At 40.7% G+C, this 20,434-nt stretch overlaps 1 protein-coding gene across 1 annotated transcript in view; it reads right to left on the reverse strand.

Moving 5' to 3' along the window:
- Positions 1-20,434, reverse strand: part of LOC122802543 (glutamate carboxypeptidase 2-like) — a 1,225,297-nt gene that overhangs the window by 594,419 nt on the left and 610,444 nt on the right. The window contains exon 9 of the mRNA XM_044072203.1: positions 13,015-13,100. Within this exon, the coding sequence (XP_043928138.1) occupies positions 13,015-13,100 (86 nt within the window). The remainder of the gene's footprint in view (positions 1-13,014; positions 13,101-20,434) is intronic.

Consider the following 20,434-nt stretch of genomic DNA (forward strand, 5'->3'; position numbering starts at 1 on the left):
GAATTATGCTGGCATAAATTTCTATTCCACTTAAAACTGCTGTTATGGAGCTTAAGTAAATTTTGGGGGAAATAATCAGCTTTTAGCAGGCAATATTACTTATAAGTGGGGATTGCAACCGCCAGCATGTATCTGGGGGACCTAGGAGGGAAAATATAACAAAAGAGGATTGATTTCTGAAGAAATTTATGAAACTATTTGGTATGGAAGACATAAATTCAATAGTAGGAACTTGGAGAGAATTTACCTATTACTCCCCAAGGTACAACAACTGGGCTAGACTAAACAGAAATTATATTTCACGGGAATGTGTGCTTCTATTTATTTATTTTACTTATTTATTTTATATTTGTTGACCAGGAGAGTCCGACTTGGTAGATTACCTGTTTTCAGAGGAGGGCTGGGGTGAAACGCTCCATAAAAAAAGATTATTAAGACAGTACATAGTAAAACAGTTCAAAGATTAATAAGAACAAACAATACAACAATAATAGAATAGAAGCAGACATTACAAGGTGCTTAAAATTACTCATGCATAATATCTGTAAGAAAAAAATAATTTTAACATGCAATAATACAAAATATGAATACGAGAAATTTTTAAAACATATTAAAAACTGGATCAACATAGGTAAGAGAAAAGAGTTTTTCCCCTACCTTATGGTATCAGTGTTAGATCAAGTCAGTATTTGACAATTGGACAAAACAAGCTTTTGAATGTATTGACTTCAGGGTTTATGAAGCATCCCATGTAAGATTTATGGTGAACTGTGTGATGTGTGGCCTATCCTGGGTCTGAACAGGTATACTTCCAGAGCTAGTTAAGTAGGTCAGAAGTAGATTTGCAAAGTTATGTTAACTGCCTATGTTTCAGATCTCTAGGAGGAGGGAGTTCAATATTTTAGCTATGGCACTAGAGTATAAGAAGTCTACTGAATAATTCTGGCTTTTGGTGACTTCAACTAGAGTTTTATTGGAGGATCTTAGTAGATGATTGCTAGTGTAGTGATTTAGTAGGCCTTGTAGAGAGGGTGTTTTTTGGGGGTGGTACAGAATCAGGTGAGCAATTTTAAGCTGGTTATAGGTTAATAAGTTAGGTAGTTCCAGCCAGGATAACTGTTTGAGGACGAGCAATGGTAGGTCCTGTAAGATGAGTCAGTAGCAAATTTTGCTATTTTGTTATAACAGCTAACTTGTTTAGGTCTCCTTTACTTAGATTGACTAATATGGGAGAAGCTGCGAGTAGTGTAGTGAGTAGGTGGGTATTTGCGATGGTGATCTTACTATACTTTTACATTTGTATAGGGTTCCGAGTTTTTTTATGGACATTCGATATTGTATGTACTATATGATTGTTAAATTTTATGTTATTATCTGTGATAACTCCTAATAGTTTGGTTTGTTTGACTGGAGTGATACGGGTATTGTTTGAAGCAAGTATTTTATATGGGAGAATGGGATCTACAGATTTTGTGGGGTGGAATAGCATTAATTGTGAATTTTTAGTGTTAAGTATTAGTTGTGACTTGGTTAACCAAGTTTCTACAGCAGTAAAGGATTCTTAGGTGAGTTTTTCTAGAAGTTGGAGAGAGGGGGCAGAACAAATTAGTGTGGAGTCATCTGAGTACTGGACAAGACTGGCATGGAGGGTGGCTTTGTGAAGGTCTTTGGTAAATATGGTGAAGAGGAGTGGTCCAAGGATGGATCTTTGTGGAACACCTAAGGTAACAGGGAGAAGAGGGGATTGAGTGTCTTGCCATTTTACGGCTTGTTGGCAGTTAGGTAGTTTTTAAAACATGTTATTGTGGAATTACTTAGTTTGAGTTCTGAGAGTACTGATAGTAATTTGGCATGGCAGACCATGTCAAACACCTTGGAGAGATTAAGGAAGACAGTGGAAACCAGATCACCGCAACTCCTTTGTTGATTTACAGTGTTGGAAAAGCTAATAAGAGCTGTGATGGTGCTATGGCTGGGTCAAAATACATGCTGTGTGTTAGACAGGAGATTATTAGTTAGTAGATAATTTAGAATTTGGGAATGTATGCATTTTTCTTGTATTTTTGAAAGGGGGTTAGTATGGTGATTGGTCAGTAGTTGGATAATTCCCTTGAGTTAGAACTTTTGTGGAGCGGTATTATGTGTAAAATTTTCCAGAGGGTTGGGATGTATTGTTCTGAGATTGACCTATTTATTAATAGGAAGACATGGTATGAGATGGCTTTAGATGTAATTTTAAGATATTCTGTTGGGAGTTTGCCAGCTGCTAGGGATTTGGGTTTTAGTTTTGACAAGAAGTTATAAATAGTGTTAATTGAAACTAGCTGCAGAGAGAAGCAATTTTGATCTGTTAAGATGCTGGGATTAGGGTGTGTAGTGGGCGAACTGATGTTTGTGAGGTTTAGAATGGATTGGGTGAAGTATTGGTTAAACTGGGTGGGGAATATTGTTGTTGGTGGTATTGATATTTGGGGGTGGAGTACTGGTTTTCCCTGGTTGTAGTATTTTGTTGATTGCTGCCCAGAATTTTTGAGGGTTAGTTTTATGTTTTGCTTGCTTGTGTGAATAGTGATTTTTTTTGTCTGTTTTTAATAGTCTTTTGGCCTTGTTACTTAGTTCTAGGTATGCTTGTCTATTTGTATCAGTTTTGTTCTGATGCCATGCTTCCCATGGCTTCTCTCTCTGTTTTAGGAGAGTTTGAGTAATTTTAGTGAGCCAGGGAGCATAGTTGGACTTAGTTTTTACTATTCTGGTAGGGGCAAGGTGGTTTAGTATGTTCAGAAAAGCAGAGTTAAAGTAATCTACTGCTTTGTCTAGGGGAGATATGATAGAGGTTTCCAGTTGCAGTGGGTTAGTGTATTAATCAGGTCCCGGGATTTGAAATTCTTGCTATGAAGAATTTGTCGATGGGCGATTGCTTTTATTGGCTTTACTTGTTGTCTGAGGATGAATGTAGGGAGGAGCTTCAACATGCATCCAATAACTATTTCAAATCATGCACCAATAGCAACTAAGATAAACATTCAGGATAATGAAGAAAAGATGGCTAACGCTGGCATTTCCCCACCTGCATGATAAAAAGAGGAATTTAAGGAATAGGTAGTGAAAATAATTTGAGAACTTTTTGGGAAGACAGAATTTTCTTCAGAAGTAATAGTTAGTCACTGGAATAAAATGAAAGTGGAGTTTAAAAATAGGGTTGGGTATTGCAGAATAAGGGGAATCTCAGAACAAGAAGAATCTGAACTGCAGAATGCTAAAGTGAAAATAAGGGAGTATCTGGATACTATGCATCAGTTTATAAAGATTGTTGTTAATTAACTGTTTTTTATAATAAATCCAGAGCACAGAAACTCTTAGCACAAAAATTCAGGCAACACAAAGTATAAAGGGTTGTTGCCAAACTAAGGGAGCCTATAACAAGAAAAATAACCAGAGACCCTGTAGAGGTATTAGAGATATTTCAGAAATTTTATGAAAATAAGTATAAAGCAGAGGAATGTAGACATCAGGAAAAAGTACAAATGCAAATATTTATGGGATACTTAAGTATGCCATGGTTAGAGGTAGATGAGGCTCAAAGATTAACAATTAAGATAGGAGAAGACGTGTTAAAAACTGTGACATTAATAAATCTGCAGGAAAGTCTCCAGAAATACATAGAATGTATTCCTGTGGAAGTTTGGAAGCTATAAGTGAAGAAAGTGCTGTGGAAGGTTTTATTTATCAGTTTTTTAAAAGGAGGGCAAGCATCAACATCCTGGAAGAAAGCTGTGGTGGTTGTAATACCTAAAGATGGTGAAGATCCATTAGGCCCAATTGTATATAGGCCCATTTCAATTGTAAGTGCTAATGTTTATAATAGTGAAATGAATGGCAAAGGGGATTGCCAACATTGATAGATATGGATCCGTTTGGTTTTGTGGAGGGGAGACAGACATTTGATAATCAGGGCAATGGAGGCATTTGCATTTACTGGTACAATAATATGGTAAATTAGAAGGCTATATCACAGATTGGAGGCAAAAATTAAAGTGGAAGGATTCTTCTCTGACATGTTGTGACTGAAATGAGGAACCAGGCAGCATTGTCCTCTTTCCCCTTTATTATTTTCATTACATTTAGAGCTATTGGCCAAGTAAATAAGAGACTCAGAAATTCAAGCATATAACTGATATGGTAATCGAGAAAAGTTGGCTTTATTTGCAGACAATATTATTTTGTACCTGATAAAACCTGAAAAAGACATCTTAGTGTTCTGAAACATTATGAGACAGTTTCTCTTTTTTCAGGATATAAAATGAATGCAGACAAAACAAAGCCGATAGCTATGAACTATGTATCCACACATGAATTGGTTCAGTAATACTCATACTTATGGGGTATGATAAAATGAAGTATTCAGTTATATGGGATAAAAAGAGTTCTGTTATGGCAGCTAAGGGTATGTGGGAAGAGACTAAACAAAAGATAATACAAAAATGAGAAACTGAAAGCTGTTGTTTATGGATATGGATAGCAAGATACAAGCAGTGAAATGTTTTTAGTCCCTTTAATTTTATCTACAGCTTAGGCATATTTTTGTCAACTAGAGGAGAAGTTGTGGACAGTAATTAAAAAAGTGTTGAAAGATTTTATCTGGGAGGGAAGAGGACAAGGGTTAGTGGGATAAATTGATCTTTCCAATAGAACAATGCAGTTTAGGATTACCTGATTTAAAGGGATATTTTAGAGATAATAGCAAAAGCTTATATAAGTAACGCAAGCAGAAAGTTATAATTCAAAGTGGAAAGGGATGATGATGATGATGATGAAGTGAGCGGATTCAAGAAATAAGTGGAAAATGGGATTTGGGATGTAGATCCATAAGGATAATAATCACAGCCATACAGAATGTTATAGTTATAAAATAGCAGAAAGTATTCTAAGAACTCAGCCAATATGGGAAGTGAGAAAGGAAATTCTGTCAGTTGGGATGCCTGCAATTCGGGGTACACAGCATAGGCAAGTGGGGGCTGGAATTTACTGGAGAAAACTAGCAAAGGAACCAAGGTTTGCAGAGCAAATAACTAGAAAAGAAAAAGGCCAAGAGGACATTTGAACTGCAGCTTAGAAACTGCCTTTCCTATCAGCAAATGATATCAGAGTGTAGACAAACAGAAAGGGATAGCAGAATCCTATATGAAAGACCTGCAGTGGTAGAGGTTTTAGATGAATCTCGAACAGAAGTTGCTGTTAAAAATGGATAATTAGTAGGGCATATAAAACATTGCATGATAACTAGTCTAGTCCAGATACAGATTTGCTGTATTGTATCCAGGACGCTTCTGAGCCCCCCCAAGACTTTCTGTGTTGGAGGGAAGCCTTCTAGCTTATCAGTGGGAGTGGTAAGCACTAGGTAGCTTATCTATCACAAGAGGAGAGGTTTCTGGCCCAGAAATTGTAGTTTACTGGCCGTTTGGGCAGTTTTTCCATCCCTTTCAACTTTCTGGTTTAATAGCCCATTTGTCTTGTTTTGCGCTCGTTTAAGCTCTGAGTATCCAGTTTTGGTATCCTGTAGACTGCAAGAGCATCAGGAAGGGGAAAGAATTACTCTAAGTGCCTCCATTTTGATTTTTTCCTAATTTACTGCTTTCTGAACTTGTTTCTAATCATCTTTTTAAATTTCATTGCAACTATTTAAACCATATTCACTTTAATATTGCTACAGACGCAATTGTGCTAGCTTGCACTGCATTTGAATTGTTTTTACTGCTGTTTTAGCTACTTTTCTATAAAAAAAAAATTCTAAGCTTGTTTCCCACCTTTCCTGTAACTAGTCTAGTTCAGATACATATTTTCTGTATCTAGGACTGTTTGTAAGCTTCTGAGCCCTCCCAAGCCTTTCTGTGTGGAGAAAAGCCTTCTAGCTTATCAGTGGGAGTGCTAACCACTAGATAGCCTGAGTGGTTTCTGGCCCAGAAATTGTAGTTTATTGGCTGCCTTGGCAGTTTTTCCATCCCTTTCAACTTTCTGGTTTAAAAGCCTGTGTTTGCATGGATTTGTGCTTATTTAAGCTCTGCACAGCAGTGTCGAGCTGAGGTAAACTATTACTGGTGCCAGAAAGTCTGCTCTTCAGTTTTTCCCTTAGATCTTGCTAGTTCTTTCTCTCTCTCTTACACTTTAAATAGCTCAATCACTTTGCACTTCAACAGGTTGTTGTAGCAGTTATTGTAGCACATCTAAGTGCCATCAGCACTAGTCATTCTTCACGGATATAGCTCCATTACTTAGAGATTATGACCACCCCTCCTGGCATGATTAAAGCGCGGTTCCCTGTGCTTTCTCCTATTAAACTGGTGCACTTGGGCATTCTGAGACAGTGTAGCAACTGCCTTATAAACACAAACTCAGACTTGTGAGAGATGCACTTATATCACCAAACTGGAAGCTATGCACTCTCCAGCCAAGACCAGACTAGCTGGTCAAGAGGAGAAGTTCAACACCTGCACCACACCACATGAAATACATAGCCCTCCTAAACACCCACCATCACAGCTCTCACATAACAACACAAACCACACACCCACCTTCATGGAGGTTCTCAATAGAAATTTACCCAAACAGCAGAGACCTCTGAAACAGAACTGCACTTGATCACCACAACCACAGGACACATAGCTCACCTCCACAGTGTGCCCCTCAACCTAAGCCCCTAAGGCTAAACACCTTGCCAAATACACTAATCATAGGTGACTCAATAGTGAGGCACACAGATGTTCCACTCACTAGGTTGAATAACGAAAAGGTAACAGTCAGCTGTCTATCAGGTGCCAGAATCTGTCACATAACACATACACTCAGGTCACTCCACAAGTACAATTATGACTGTCATTGTCAAAGTGGGTGTGAATGACCTGAGATGCACCTCCCTGGACTACAAGAAATGAGACATGGTGGAGCTCTTGGATTATATGGCCCAGGCAGGTATGACCCTAGCCATGAGCAGTATCCTACCATCACCCAGAATGATACCGCAGTATAAACAAGAAATGATTGACTTCAACAACTGGCTAAGTTTCTGGTATCATTCTAAGGGGAGCCAGTATCTGTCTGCTTGGGATGACATGACTGACAGACCTCAATGCTTTTTCAGAGATGGCCTGCATCTGTCACCCCTGGGTTTCACGGTATTGGCTAAGGCTCTTGTCACCTCTGTAGTGCCTTTTTTAGGTGGTGTTCCAAAGACCAAATTACCATTTTAACAGCTATAAATAAATGCAATCTGAGGGTCATGCTGCTCAAAACTAAAAGTCTAAATCTCAAGATGCACTCACTCGAAGCACTCCTCAAAATGGAGAACATCGACATTTGTGATGTAATGGAGACCTGGTTTAAAGTGGCAGAAAACATGCCTGTGCTACCAGGCTATAACTCATTCCACACCTTTCAACCCCAAAACATGGACCAAAGTCTCCATATTCATAAAGGATATGCACACCTCCAGACTAGTAGCCCAGCATAACACATCTGAGATACTTCAGGTATTACTAACATTGGGTCAGAGATACAGGTCATAGCCTACTATAGGTCTCCATCCATCTCCCTAGACTCTCACTCCATGTCCGTAAGCACCCTGGAATCTGTCAAGGTCCAACCCAACACTCTCATACTAGGAGACTTCAACTACCCCTCCATCAACTGGGCAAACTACTCAAGCACCAATACACTGGCCGAGCACTTCCTGGAATTCATCAATTCCAGTGCCCTGGGCCAGCTCACTCTGACCCTCACTAGAGGAAGCAGCATCCTTGACCTGGTTATTACTAACATGGGCGACCATTGCCCTACACCAATAGTCAATCCCTCCCTTGTCAGATCCAACCATAAACTAATCACCATGGAAATCCACCTCTCACCCGCAACCCCCACAAAGGTAACCACCTTGAAAAACTTCTCCAAAGCTGACTTTGGGCTCCTAAAAACAGAGGTGGCTAACTTCATAGCACCCATGCCAATGTAAAATAGCTGCATGACTGCTGAATCATACACAAATGCACTGTATGAACACGTACATAAATGCATGGAACTAGCCATACCCAACAGAACCAAGACGTTCTCCTCCAAAAAAGGAAGCCAATCTGGTGGTACCCTGCCATTAATAAACTCTACAACAGAAGGAAGAAACTGTTGCAGAAAAAGGTCAAGTCCCAAGACTGGAAAACCTCCCTTAACAGCCTCAACAAAAGTTGAGATCCCTCATCAAATCCTCCAAAGCCAGCTATAAAGGCAGAATTCCAGTAGACACTAAAAACAATCAGAAAGCCCTTTATAGTTATATCAAAAACTTTCACAGCAGTACCCAGATTTGTCTGAATTACTGCACAATGGTACCTCCTATACTGAGCCAACAGATATTGCCAGCATACTGACTGACAGATTCAGTGCCAGCTTTAACCCTCTCTCCCCCATCTAAAGGACCAATCACAATACTAGAAGAATGGCAGGCACCCAGCATTACTGCAGCACAGTTTAAAGCTGCATTGTCCAAGGCCTAGAATACAGCTTCCATAGGACTTGATAATATCCATGGCTGTGTTCTACATGAACTACAAAATGAATTGGCACCACATCTGTGTGCCCTGTTCAGTCACAGCCTCATCTCAGGCTTTATCCCTACTGAATGGCACACTGCTACAGTCATCCCTTTCCATAAAGGAGGAGCAACTACAGGCCCTGGGAATTATCGCCCCATTAGCCTGATGAGTCTGATATGTAAAGCTATGGAGCACATCATCATGGACCTGATTAGCAAAGATATAGGAAATCTGCAAAGACTAGACCCCATGCAATTTGGCTTTGTGAAAGGGAGATCATGCCTGCTCAAACTGGCTGACTTCTTTGAGTCAGTTAACAGGGCTGTGGATGAAGTTAAGGCAGTGCATACCACCTACCTTGATCTGGCCAAGGGTTTTTGATACCATTCCTCACTTGGGAATTATTGATAAACTCACCAAACTAGGCATCAACCCCTATATCACTAGGTGCATTGCAAATTGGCTCACAGATATAACACACAGTGTGAAAGTAGCAGACTCCAAGCCAGACTGCTGACCAGTCATGAGTGAAGTCCCACAGGGATTGATCCTGGGTCCTCTCCTGTTCAACATCTACTTCTCAGAAGTCCAGGCCAACACAAAGGCACTCTGGCTGATGAAGTTCACAGATGACTGCAAGCTGGGAGCTATTATTTACTCCCCAAGTGATGCAGACATCCTACAGAAAGTCCTCACTGAGACCAATGACTGGATCATACGTTCATAGGTTCATAAGCTGGTACTAGGCTATCGGCCCTAGGGCCTATACAAGCCTAGCTATAACAATTCTCTGGCTATTTCTTCCCACACTATTTACTTCCTTGGACCCTGTCTAGCAGGGCAACTGACATGATCCCTGGGGTGAATTTCCTTTCTCCCATCCGATCATCAAGGTTCCTTTTGAAGAGGGCCAAAGAGGTGCACTGCTTGACATGTATGGGTAGTCTATTCCAGAGTCTGGGGAGTCTCTGGGTCAGGAACCTATCACTCTAGCATGTTTTGTTTATTGTGATGACATGATTTAGATCCCTGGAGCGTGTGGCTCTGAGGGATTGGGATTTCTTTGTGTAGCATGTCCAACAGCTCTGGGTTTGACATGGCCTTGTATGTTAAGCAGAGATCACCTCAGAGTAGATGATATGTGACAGAGTATAGCTGGAGTTTTTTAAGGCGGTCAGCATAGGGCATCTGCTTTAGGCCTGTAATTCTATTTCTGCAGCCTTTTCAGTTGTTGTAGATGTCTTGAGAGGTACATACCAAATGGGGCATTGTATTCTATAATGGGTCTAATGAGGGATGAATACACTGGGAGAATGACCTCCTTTTTTCTGGATGAAAAGCCCTTAGTGTTGAGGTGTGCCACATAGAAGGATTTCCTGACTGTAGTGGCGATGTGGTTACTGAAGGTGAGACCAGGGTCCACCTGTGTCCCTAAGTCTCTTATGACATTTTCAGTGCTTAGTGTACTGCCACCTATGTGAAAATTCATGGGTACATGTTTTTTCACAAAGGGGATAACTATACATTTCTTGGCATTGAGCTTGAGCCCATGGCTCTGGCACCAAGCATCTATTTCTATAAGACCCTTTTGTAGAGTATCCACATAATTTCGGGATTCAATAATGGCTCCCAGTTTGCAGTCATCTGCGAACTTTGTTAGCCAGAGTCCCTTAGTTTTGGCCTGTACTTCAGAGAAGTAGATGCCAAACAAGAGAGGTCCCAGGACTGAACCCTGAGGTACTCCACTTGTCACATGTCTATAACTGTATTTAGAGTCAGCTACTTTTACAGTGTGGGTTTTGTCAGTAAGCCAGTTGGCAACCCATCGAGTGACATAGAGATTAATGCCCAGCTTAGTAACTTTATCTATGATTCCAGAGTGGGGGATGGTGTAAAAGGCCTTGGTGAGGTCCAGATAGGCTGTTTGGACTGCCTTACCCTCGTCCACGGCTCTGGAGACTGATTCGAAGAAGTCAATAAGGTTCAGGAGGCAAGATCGGCCCTTCACGAACCCAAACTGGGTGGGGTCCAGTGTTTTAAGGTTGTCAATGTCTTTGTTTATAAGTTCCATGATAATATGTTCCATGGCCTTGCAGATCAGGCTTGTCAGACTGATAGGGCGGTAGTTCCTGGGATCCAAGGTGGAAACCACCTTGTGGAGTGGGATAACTGTAGCTGTGCGCCACTCAGTGGGCACAAAGCCTGAGATGAGGGTATGATTAAACATGACACTTAGGTGAGGTGCCAGTTCATTTTGTAGTTCATGTAGTACACAGCCTGGGATGTCATCTGGTCCTCTGGATGCTGTATTCTTAGTTTTGGAGAGTGTGTTTTTTACCTGTGTGGCCGTTATTACCGGAATTTGGCAATCTTCATGTATTGAGATGGGCCATTTGGGGGGGGGGGTGAAGTTGGCACTGAATCGATCTGCCAGGATATTGTCGAAACCATGGCCTTAAGTTTAACGTGAAAAAAATGCATCATCATCACCTTTGGTAAAAACTCAGTTCCCTAATTACCACATCGATGGGAGCCCACTGAACACTGAAGGCATTATAAGAGATCTGGGGATGCAGGCTGACAGCAATGACTCCTTTGACCACCACACTGCCACTGTGGTCAGAAAGTCCTCCTATGTGGCACATCTCATTACCAAGGGTTTTGCATCCAGGAAGAATGAGGTCATCATCTCTCTCTACTCTTCCCTCATTAGATCAATCATCGAGTATAATGCCCCACTTGCCATGTACCTCACTAGACACCTGCAACAGCTGGAGAGGCCACACAAGTACCTCATGAAGAGGATCCTAGGCATTAAAGACATGTCCTACACAGACTCAAAAGACTCCAGCTATTTTCTGTCTCATATCACCTACTTAGAGACGACCTCTGCTTGTCTTACAAAGCCATGTCTGACCCAGTTCTGTTAGAAATGCTACATATAAAGAAATCCCAATCCCTCTGCACCACATGCTCTAGAGACCTCAACCTCATTACAGCAATCAACAGAACATGCTGGCGGAACAGATTCCTCACCCAGAGACTGTCCATACTTTGGAATAGACTTCCCATACATGTCAAGAAGAGCACCTCACTGTCCCTCTTCAAGAGAAATCTTGATGAGTTGATGGGTAATACAAAGTTCACCCCAGGGATCATTCCAGTGGTTCTACTTGATAGGCGCACTGTGAACTAATGTCGGGCGGCACAATTGCAGGGCACTTCTATGGGCTAGGCTTGTAAAGGCTCCATGGCCATTAGCCTAGTACACACCTATGAACCTATGAACCTATGAACTATAGGAATCAATCAGAGGAGGTTAGAAAAGATTTGGAAGTGAAACTGGATAAGCTATTCACAAGGAAACAATGGGAGGACATATGTATGGCTCCCAAAAATGAAACAAAGTCTAGAAAATGTAGGATTTTTGCTTGGAAGTGTATGCATAGGTATTTATATACCCAAAGCAGATTCCAAAGAATTTTTCCCCCGGTAGATGTCAAATGTTGGAGGTATAATAGGGAAGAAAATGATAACAGGGAACATATGTTTTGGGAATGTAATGAGCTGTCAGACTTTATAAATCCCATACAAAGGACTCTGTGAGAAATATTTGGTGAGCAAATTGGTGCAACTAAGGAAATGGTCTCTTTGAGCTGGGATACCAGAGTGTGTGTGAGTGTGTGGTACGGAAGAACACCTGCAGCAGGGAAAAAGAAAAAAAAAATGGGAAAAAGAGGTTGTGGATAGATGGGTGGGTGGATGGATGGATGGATGGATGGATGGACAGGTGGATGGATGGATGGATGGATGGATGGATGGACGGACAGGTGGATGGATGGATGGATACAGGATCTGAATTGTCTAGACAAGGCCTTGTCAAGTTTATTTCTGATGACTGCTAAAAATTAATTAATAGAAAATGGAAATCAAAATATAAACCAAGTGTACTTCAAGAAGTGAATATTGTAAAAGAGATAAAAGAACTGGAAGTGAGATCTTCAGAAAAAGGCAGGAGCAAACTGCATGAAATAAATGGAAATTGTGGGAACAATAAATGCAGAATAATGTTTGGTGGAGGAGTGAGGTTTAAGGGAAAGCAGGAATTGAGCAATTTATATAATGGTGGGTTGATGGTAATTCTATAAAAGTATGTATGTGATGGGTAATGTTTGGAACTGTGAACATAATAACATGGTTTGTTTTCTTTTATATAAATGTATGTTTGCCTGTGTCTTACGTGATAATCCAATAAAGGTGTTAACAAAGAGTACATAAGTGTTTTGTTTCCAAAATATATTGTATGGGTTAAAACTTGTTTTGTTGAAAGAGTATACTTAAAAAGTATGATATATATAACGTTGTATACCATTTTTCTTGTTAAAAAATAGAATAAATACAAATGGCCATTAGAAAGAGCAACAAAAAAACATGTTACCTGTTTCTACTGCGCCATGGATTTTTCCAATTATGTTATAAATTCTTGTCACCTTGTTAGTGGTATAAATGTGCATTTTGACCTTCCTAAAATAAATAAGAAACACAGTAATCAGAAAGGTATATTAAGGGCTCTAGGGCATTACCCTAGTAACATTCTATGAAACCTGTAATTGCCAAAAACATCTAAATGATATAAAACTACATTAGCGTCCAATGACACTGTAAATATAAACTACTAATGCAGAAAATACAGAATGACCTTTAAAATGATGTCACTTCACTGTATATTTTTTTAAGTTATTTCAAAAAGTAGTGACTACTTACCAATATGTATTTAAAACAGCACAGCATGCATTGTATGCTAATGATGGCATAATGAAATGCAAATGAGAAACCTATTCAGCTAACCCACATGAATTATGCAAATGAGAGTACTCAAAATGGAGAAGCAATTTAGAAATGTTTAAAATGAAGATGCTGTATCATGAAGCATATCCATTTTAAATGATGAGATTTGGGATGGTTCTACTAAGAATCGTAAACTTCCTTAAAGCCAATTATCCAAAATACAAAAAAATGTAAAACTACAGAAGCCCGCTGTACCCCGACAACCCTGAATGTGTGTATGTATACCTATTTGCTGGCAATGATTTCCCTATGGAAAACAGTAATCAATATTCTGTCACTCAATGTTTTTTTCTGTGGGCAAATGAAGCTCAAGGAATTTCACTTGACCCAATTGCAGAGGAGCCTTTTTTGGTGTATGTGGTAGAAGCAATGTTTAGAAAGCAGTAGCACACCTGTCTTTGTTAGCAGCAGTCATTAGAGCCAGTGCCAAAATGCTGTGCATCATGGATATTTTCACCAATGCAGCAGATACATCTAGCATCTGATTTACCACCAGTTCACCTGATGAGCAGATTGTGGACTGTTTCTTTGTGAACATGGTGAATGTAAAGGACCTACATGAACTGAATCACATACAAATGATGTCAAGCAGATGTTTGGTATGTCCATACTTCTGGTTACTGAGGTGTGCGTAGCCTTAAATATCTTAGCTGCAGGAGCTTTTCAGCAGAGAAAGTTAGGGATAGTACAGCTCTGGCTTCATGAATCCTAACCAGTCCCTTGATATTATGCAGCTGCTTCTGGAGAAGCACACCTAGTTCCCCAGGAATTATTTACAATGTGTTTGAGCATCACTTCGGAAGCTCCCACGATTCACACATTTGGTTTATATCTGCCAGCAGATTTCCCACAGAGTTATTTAATTTATAGTGGATGCACATGCATGCTAGACAAATAACTCTATACACGAAGATACCGTGCAAATAGTGTGAAGCTCACATGTAATGTTCTTTGCTGTATGATGCAGGCAGTACTAGCTGCACCCTACAGCCCTGGATGATGACCACTATAAACAACCCCCAGACCATGCAATTGGCCTATATATCATCCCATGTGAAATATAGTGGACATGTAGTTAGCCTTCTAAAGGGAGACTTTCATTTTCTAGACAAGCCAGGAGGAACACTGCAATACAGGAGAGACAAATGCAACAAGCTTTTAGTTATGCTTTACTCCACAGTATAACATTGTCCAAACAGATGGAGCAGTATGTCAACATCCTGGCAGGGCTTTCCATGCTAGAGATACCACAGCATCATCTACACTTTAATTTTAATGTGCATGTAATTTGAATGCAAAAGTGTTTGCAAACAATAGATATTAATATTGCAATTAGGGTTTCATTTATGATTCTAAGTATAGTCAAATGAATAGGTTCCTCTTTAAATTGATTGTTCTGCTCTTGAGTTTTGATGTCTGAAAAAATATTTTTGTTATGCTTAAAAAGTGCTAAATCCTTATTATGCCTAGTGTAAAATGTTTATATATAATTTTATATAACAAAAAGCTTTGCATGTAATAAATATCAATATTCTAATTAAGGATTTATTTTATTTTATTTTAACATTTAGTAACCGGGTTAGTCCGACTTTTTTAGTGGAGACCCGAGGAGAAAAGCTCCATCTACAAGTATCACAAGAAATAAGGGTATATATATATATATATATATATATATATATATATATATATATATATATGTATATATATATATATATATATATATATATATATATATATATATATATATATACACACATATATATATATATATATATATATATATATATATATATATATATATATATATTTATATATACGTGCAGACATGTCAAAAATCACAATATGGAATAACAAACACTACTGTGTAATCTTGTTTAGATAAGTTACATATACACATATAGTAGGGATACAGACAGTGTTTAAGCTAATTAAAATATTGTTAATAGCATCACAATGCCATCAAAGAAAAAGGAGTAGAGCAATTGGGTGAGATTATAGAGGTAGGAAAAAGATAGAAATTTGGACAGAAAAGAGAAAAAAATAAACACCTAGGATTCCAATTGCACTGATCATGTGACTAAGTTTTTGTTTAAATTGACTTTTACTAGATTTGATTCTTGATTCCTGAAGAAGGGCTTATATTCTGTTCAAAAGGAGATGGTAGCACTTTCTTTGGGCTAAATTTCAAATTCTTTAGTACCATAATTGATATTACTAACCTGGTAATTTCTCTAATGACACACGGTGGCTGATGCCAGCCTACAATCTACATCCAATTCCATCCATGGTGTGAGAGCCAGTGACTGAGGCCAAAAACTCCTCAGCTTAACTGAGCTCCTCTGGTGCTGGGGATCTCAGGAGTTCAAAAAACATCTCAATCTCATTGAAGAACTTTGGTGCTGGTGACGCACACTTGTCATGGATCTATCATACAATGTCCCATACTTTACCTTTTGAATGGAGCGTGATATCAGTAACCATTTATTATACCCATATCTCTCAACCTCTTAGTGCAAGAAATCTGGACAATGCTGAAAATAATGAGGGGGGACAAAGGCCCAAAACTAGGGATAGATTTTAAATATTGCTCCTATAAACTTAGAAAGTTGCTAGAATAAAAGGTTTTGTATTATTATGAACTTTCTCAAGGATATGAAATCTGAAACTCAAATGTCTGTCATTATTTAGTATTATTTAGTGACTTCAATCCTCAGTGATTTGCCAGAAAAAAATAAGTTATGTCGTACCATAACGTTCCATCTGTGTTGTTGATCTTTGTTCATTCATTATTGATGGGTTATCGGTTCCTTCCTCGGAACCGAGCCAGCCAATATCAAGCTCACATCAGCCAAAAACTCTCGAGCCAAGGTCCTAGCCAGAATGCTCTGCTCCCTGTTATCTCAGATTGAGTTTTCAAGTTGATAGATAAAAGTAGAGGCTACCTCTGGTCATAACAGACCTACAATAAAGTAGTACATGAGATCAACCAGGAACCTCCAGATGGGGGACAGAGGGTGGGAAGTAATGAATGAACGAAGATCAACAATACAGATGTAACATTATGGTAAGACATAACTTCTTGATCTAATGTTGTTAATCTTCGTTCATTCCTTACTGATGGGACAGAGTCCCCAGCTACCTGTATTTCTGGGTGGCCCTCACGGAAGGACATTCCTGAGCACCATGGAGGCAAAGGAAGCTCTACTTCTGGAGACCAAGTCCAATTTGTAATGAAGAATAATGGTATGAGGTTTGGCCCAAGTCGCAGCTGAGCAAATATCAATGAGGGAAGCCTTAGCATGGAAAGCTGCTGCTGCAGTTGCCATAGATCTTGTAGAATGAGCTTTCACTCTATTAGGCAAGGTGAGATTGTTTTTGTTGTAGATAAAAGTAATAGAATTTCTCAACCATGAAGCCAATGTAACTTTTGGTACAGGATGCCCACATCTATGTCCAGAAAAAGCCAGAAACAGTTGGTCTGATTTACGGGTAGATTTTGTTCTGTCCAGATAAAATCATATTTGCCTATGGACATCCAAGAAGTGCAGGCAATACTCTAGCTTGTTAGAATGGTTAGGAAAGAACACTGGAAGGTCAATAGATTGGTTGATAGACCACTCTGACACCACTTTCGGTGAAAAGGAAGAATTAGTTCTCAGTGATACCCTATCCTTATGGAAGATAAGATAGGGAGGTTTGATGCATAAGGCTTGAAGTTCTGACAAGCGTCTGGCCAATGTGACTGCAATCAGAAACAAAGTTTTCCAAGAGAGATATTTTACATCACGTGAAGATGCAAGTTCAAAGGGGGGAGCTGTTAGAGCTTGCAGAACCAATGCCAAATCCCAATGTTGTACCGGTTCTCTAAAGGGAGGTTTTAGGTGGATAACCCCTTTCAAGAAAGTTTTACAGAGTTTGTGTGACATAAGTGAAGAATCTTGAAAACCAATGTGGAAATTTGAGATGGCAGCTAAGTGCACACAATTAGTAGTAGAAGCTGACACCCCAGAGTGTAAAAGTGATAAGTAATCTAGTACCACCCAAACTGGGGCTGACAAGGGGTCTAATTGTTTATTCGCTGCCCATAGAGAGAACATTATCCATTTGTTAAGATAGATTAGTCTGGTGGACGATTTATGAGATGCAATAAGAATATTGCACACATGGGATGAGAGGTTTTTATGCCTGGCAATCATTGGAAGTGGAGAAAACAAGTTGTCAGTTTCAGGGTTGTTAGATTGGGGTGAATCAGACCCTGCAGATGGGAGATCAATGTTGGGGATGGATTGAGGATCCACGGTTGATCTAGCAGGTGAGGCCAGGAAAGGGAAACCAGACTTGTCGAGGCCAATATGGAGGAATGAATATCACTTTGATCTTCAACTATCGTGCTTTCTTCAGAAATTGGGAGATGAGGGGAAGAGGAGGATAAGCATAAAGTAGACCCAAGGGCCAAGCGTGGACTAGAGTGTCTCTCGGTGACTGTCCCTGAGGGGGGATTATGGCAAAATAGTTGCTGTACTTGTAGTTGGTTGGGGGAGGCAAATAGGTCACAGCAAGGCTGGCCCCAGCGGTTGAAGATTTTTGCTGCTATCATAGGACTGAGGGACCATTCATGAGGTTGCAGAATGCACTTGCTCAATTTGTCCGCTATCACGTTGGAGCTCCCGGGAATGTGTATTGCAATTAGAAAGTGGTTGGAAGCTATCACCCATTGCCATATTCTCAAGGCCTCTTGGCATAATAGGTAAGATCTGGTGCCCCCTTGTTTGTTGATGTACCAGACCACAGACATGTTGTCTGACTGGATTGCAATAGTCCCTAATGGAAGGATGGAATTAAATGCTTGCAGTGCTAGTAGCACCGCCCTCAGTTCCAGGACATTGATATGCAAAGGGTCTCTGTCTTCAACCAGGTGCCTTGGACCCAGTTTACCTGACATAGCCCCCCCATCCCATCAGGGAGGTGTCCTTGGTCACCGTGGCTATCGGTTTATGGGGGTTGAAGGGGCAAGACCATTGTTGGGGATTTTGAGACATCCACCAGAGTAAATCTTGCTTGCATCTCTGAGTTACAATTATCTGAAAAGATAAAGGATGTTGTAAAGGGTACCACTGAGTGAGAAGTAGCCACTGAAGGAGCCTCATGCGGAATCTGGCTAGAGGAACAATGGTGATAGAGGCTGCCATTGATCCCAAGAGTTGGATTATAGATCGAGCGGGAGATTTGTGGTGACAGAGCAGCAGTTGAACCTGTTGCCTTATTCTCTGCAAAGGGCAGAGCTCGAAATTGGTAGTGACTGGCTCCTATGCAGAAGCAGAGGTATTTTCTTGAGCATTTGTCCATTTTTATGTGGTAATACGCATCTTGAAGATCTACACAGCACATCCAATCGTCTTCTTCCAGGAGAGGAAGGATAGACTGAACCGTGACCATCCAAAATTTCTCTGCTTTTACAAATTTGTTCAGTGTGCTGAGATCCAGAATTGGTCTCCAGTACCCTGTCTTTTTTGTCACTGAAAAGAGCCTTGGGTAAAAAACGGATATTATCTGGTCTGGGTGGCTCTTTTTTGTAGCAGTGTTTGGATTTCGTGTGCTGCTGCTTCCCTTTGATGAGTGGAACGTCTGATAATACTCTGGATGAGACTGGACAAAGATGGAAGGGGATGCAATAGCCTCTGGATATTATCTGTTGTATCCAAAAGTCAGTGGTTATATTTTGCCAGGTAGCAGGGTACAAGGAAAAATGACCCCCGACCACTTCCAATGGTGAGCAGTCAGGCAACGCTTGAGGAGTGCAGATAGGTTTGGCCAGAGAAGGAATCTCTGGAACCCTGGTTTTGTGGACCTCCTCTGCCCCGAAAGGGGCATCTTCCATTGGAGTTTCTCCCTCTGCCTCTAGGGGAGAACTCAGCATGTGCGTCCTGGAAAGAGCCCTGTAATTTCCTGTGCCACATCTTCCTGCTCCTCTGATTTCTGGAGTAGAATCGCTGAGGAGTGGAGTGTCTGACACCAACGGCAGACTGGGTCTTGCCATTGTGTTCGCACCATGCCAGCATATCTTTCACTTTAGGGCCAAACAAAGAAGTGGCCACGATGGGGGTGTTCATGAAGGAAGCCATAAATGAGTCCGTAAAGTCACAAAGTTGCATCCAGGCATGTTGTCTGGTGACTATACCCACACCTGCTGCTCTAGCCACCCTTTCCATTGCGTGAGAAATAAGACACATGGAAGAGTTGGAAATGGACTCTAGGGTGGCTATCTGAGAAACCATGTTGTCATGGTCCTTATCAGAAACAGCTCCTGCCAAGGTTTCAGAGAGCTGGTTGATAAGATCCCTCTGAAGCCTGGTAAAGTGTGCCAAATAGTTCAAAGACCTTACAGCGAAGGTCAATGAAGCAAACACACACTTCCCTAGTCTATCGCCCAGGACTCCATGTTGGGTGGATGGACAGTTTTCCTCTCTTTTGCTAAATCCTTCTGAGTTGCAGTCACCACCACCATAGCATTTACTATAAGACCTCGTGACCAATGTGGGTGCTCAGCTGGGGGTGATAATATTTTATCCGGTCTCCTTGGTATCACTTCCAGGGTGTCAGGAGCCTTCCATGCATGTTGGACGATGAGCTGGATGAGCTTATCGGCAGGCGGGGTGACCCAGGAGGTAGGGGGCCGGGCACTAAAAGCCTGCAGGAATACGGATTTTTCAGAGGAAGGATTAGAGGATTTCCAGTCACCCCTCTGTCTATGGATCTCAAGGATGTCACCAAAGGACACCTCATCAGAGTGTGACTGTGGGGACCCTTCCCCGTTATCAAAATCCGTATCTTCAGTCAATGACTCCTCAGTAGAATCCATGTGCTTCCTCTTGCATGACACTTTGCGGGGTACTTCCTCAGTGGGAGGTTCTGGGGAAGACTGGAAAGAGGGGGTCTCCTGAGGAGGAGGAACCTGAGGCCCTTGTGTCTGGTGTCCGGTGGTTGTGGCTTGTGGCAGCTGCAGCACAGAT

The sequence above is a fragment of the Protopterus annectens genome, chromosome 5.part0 (genome assembly GCF_019279795.1).
Source record: "Protopterus annectens isolate FY-2018-M chromosome 5.part0, PAN1.0, whole genome shotgun sequence".
Taxonomy (NCBI): Eukaryota; Metazoa; Chordata; order Ceratodontiformes; family Protopteridae; genus Protopterus; species Protopterus annectens.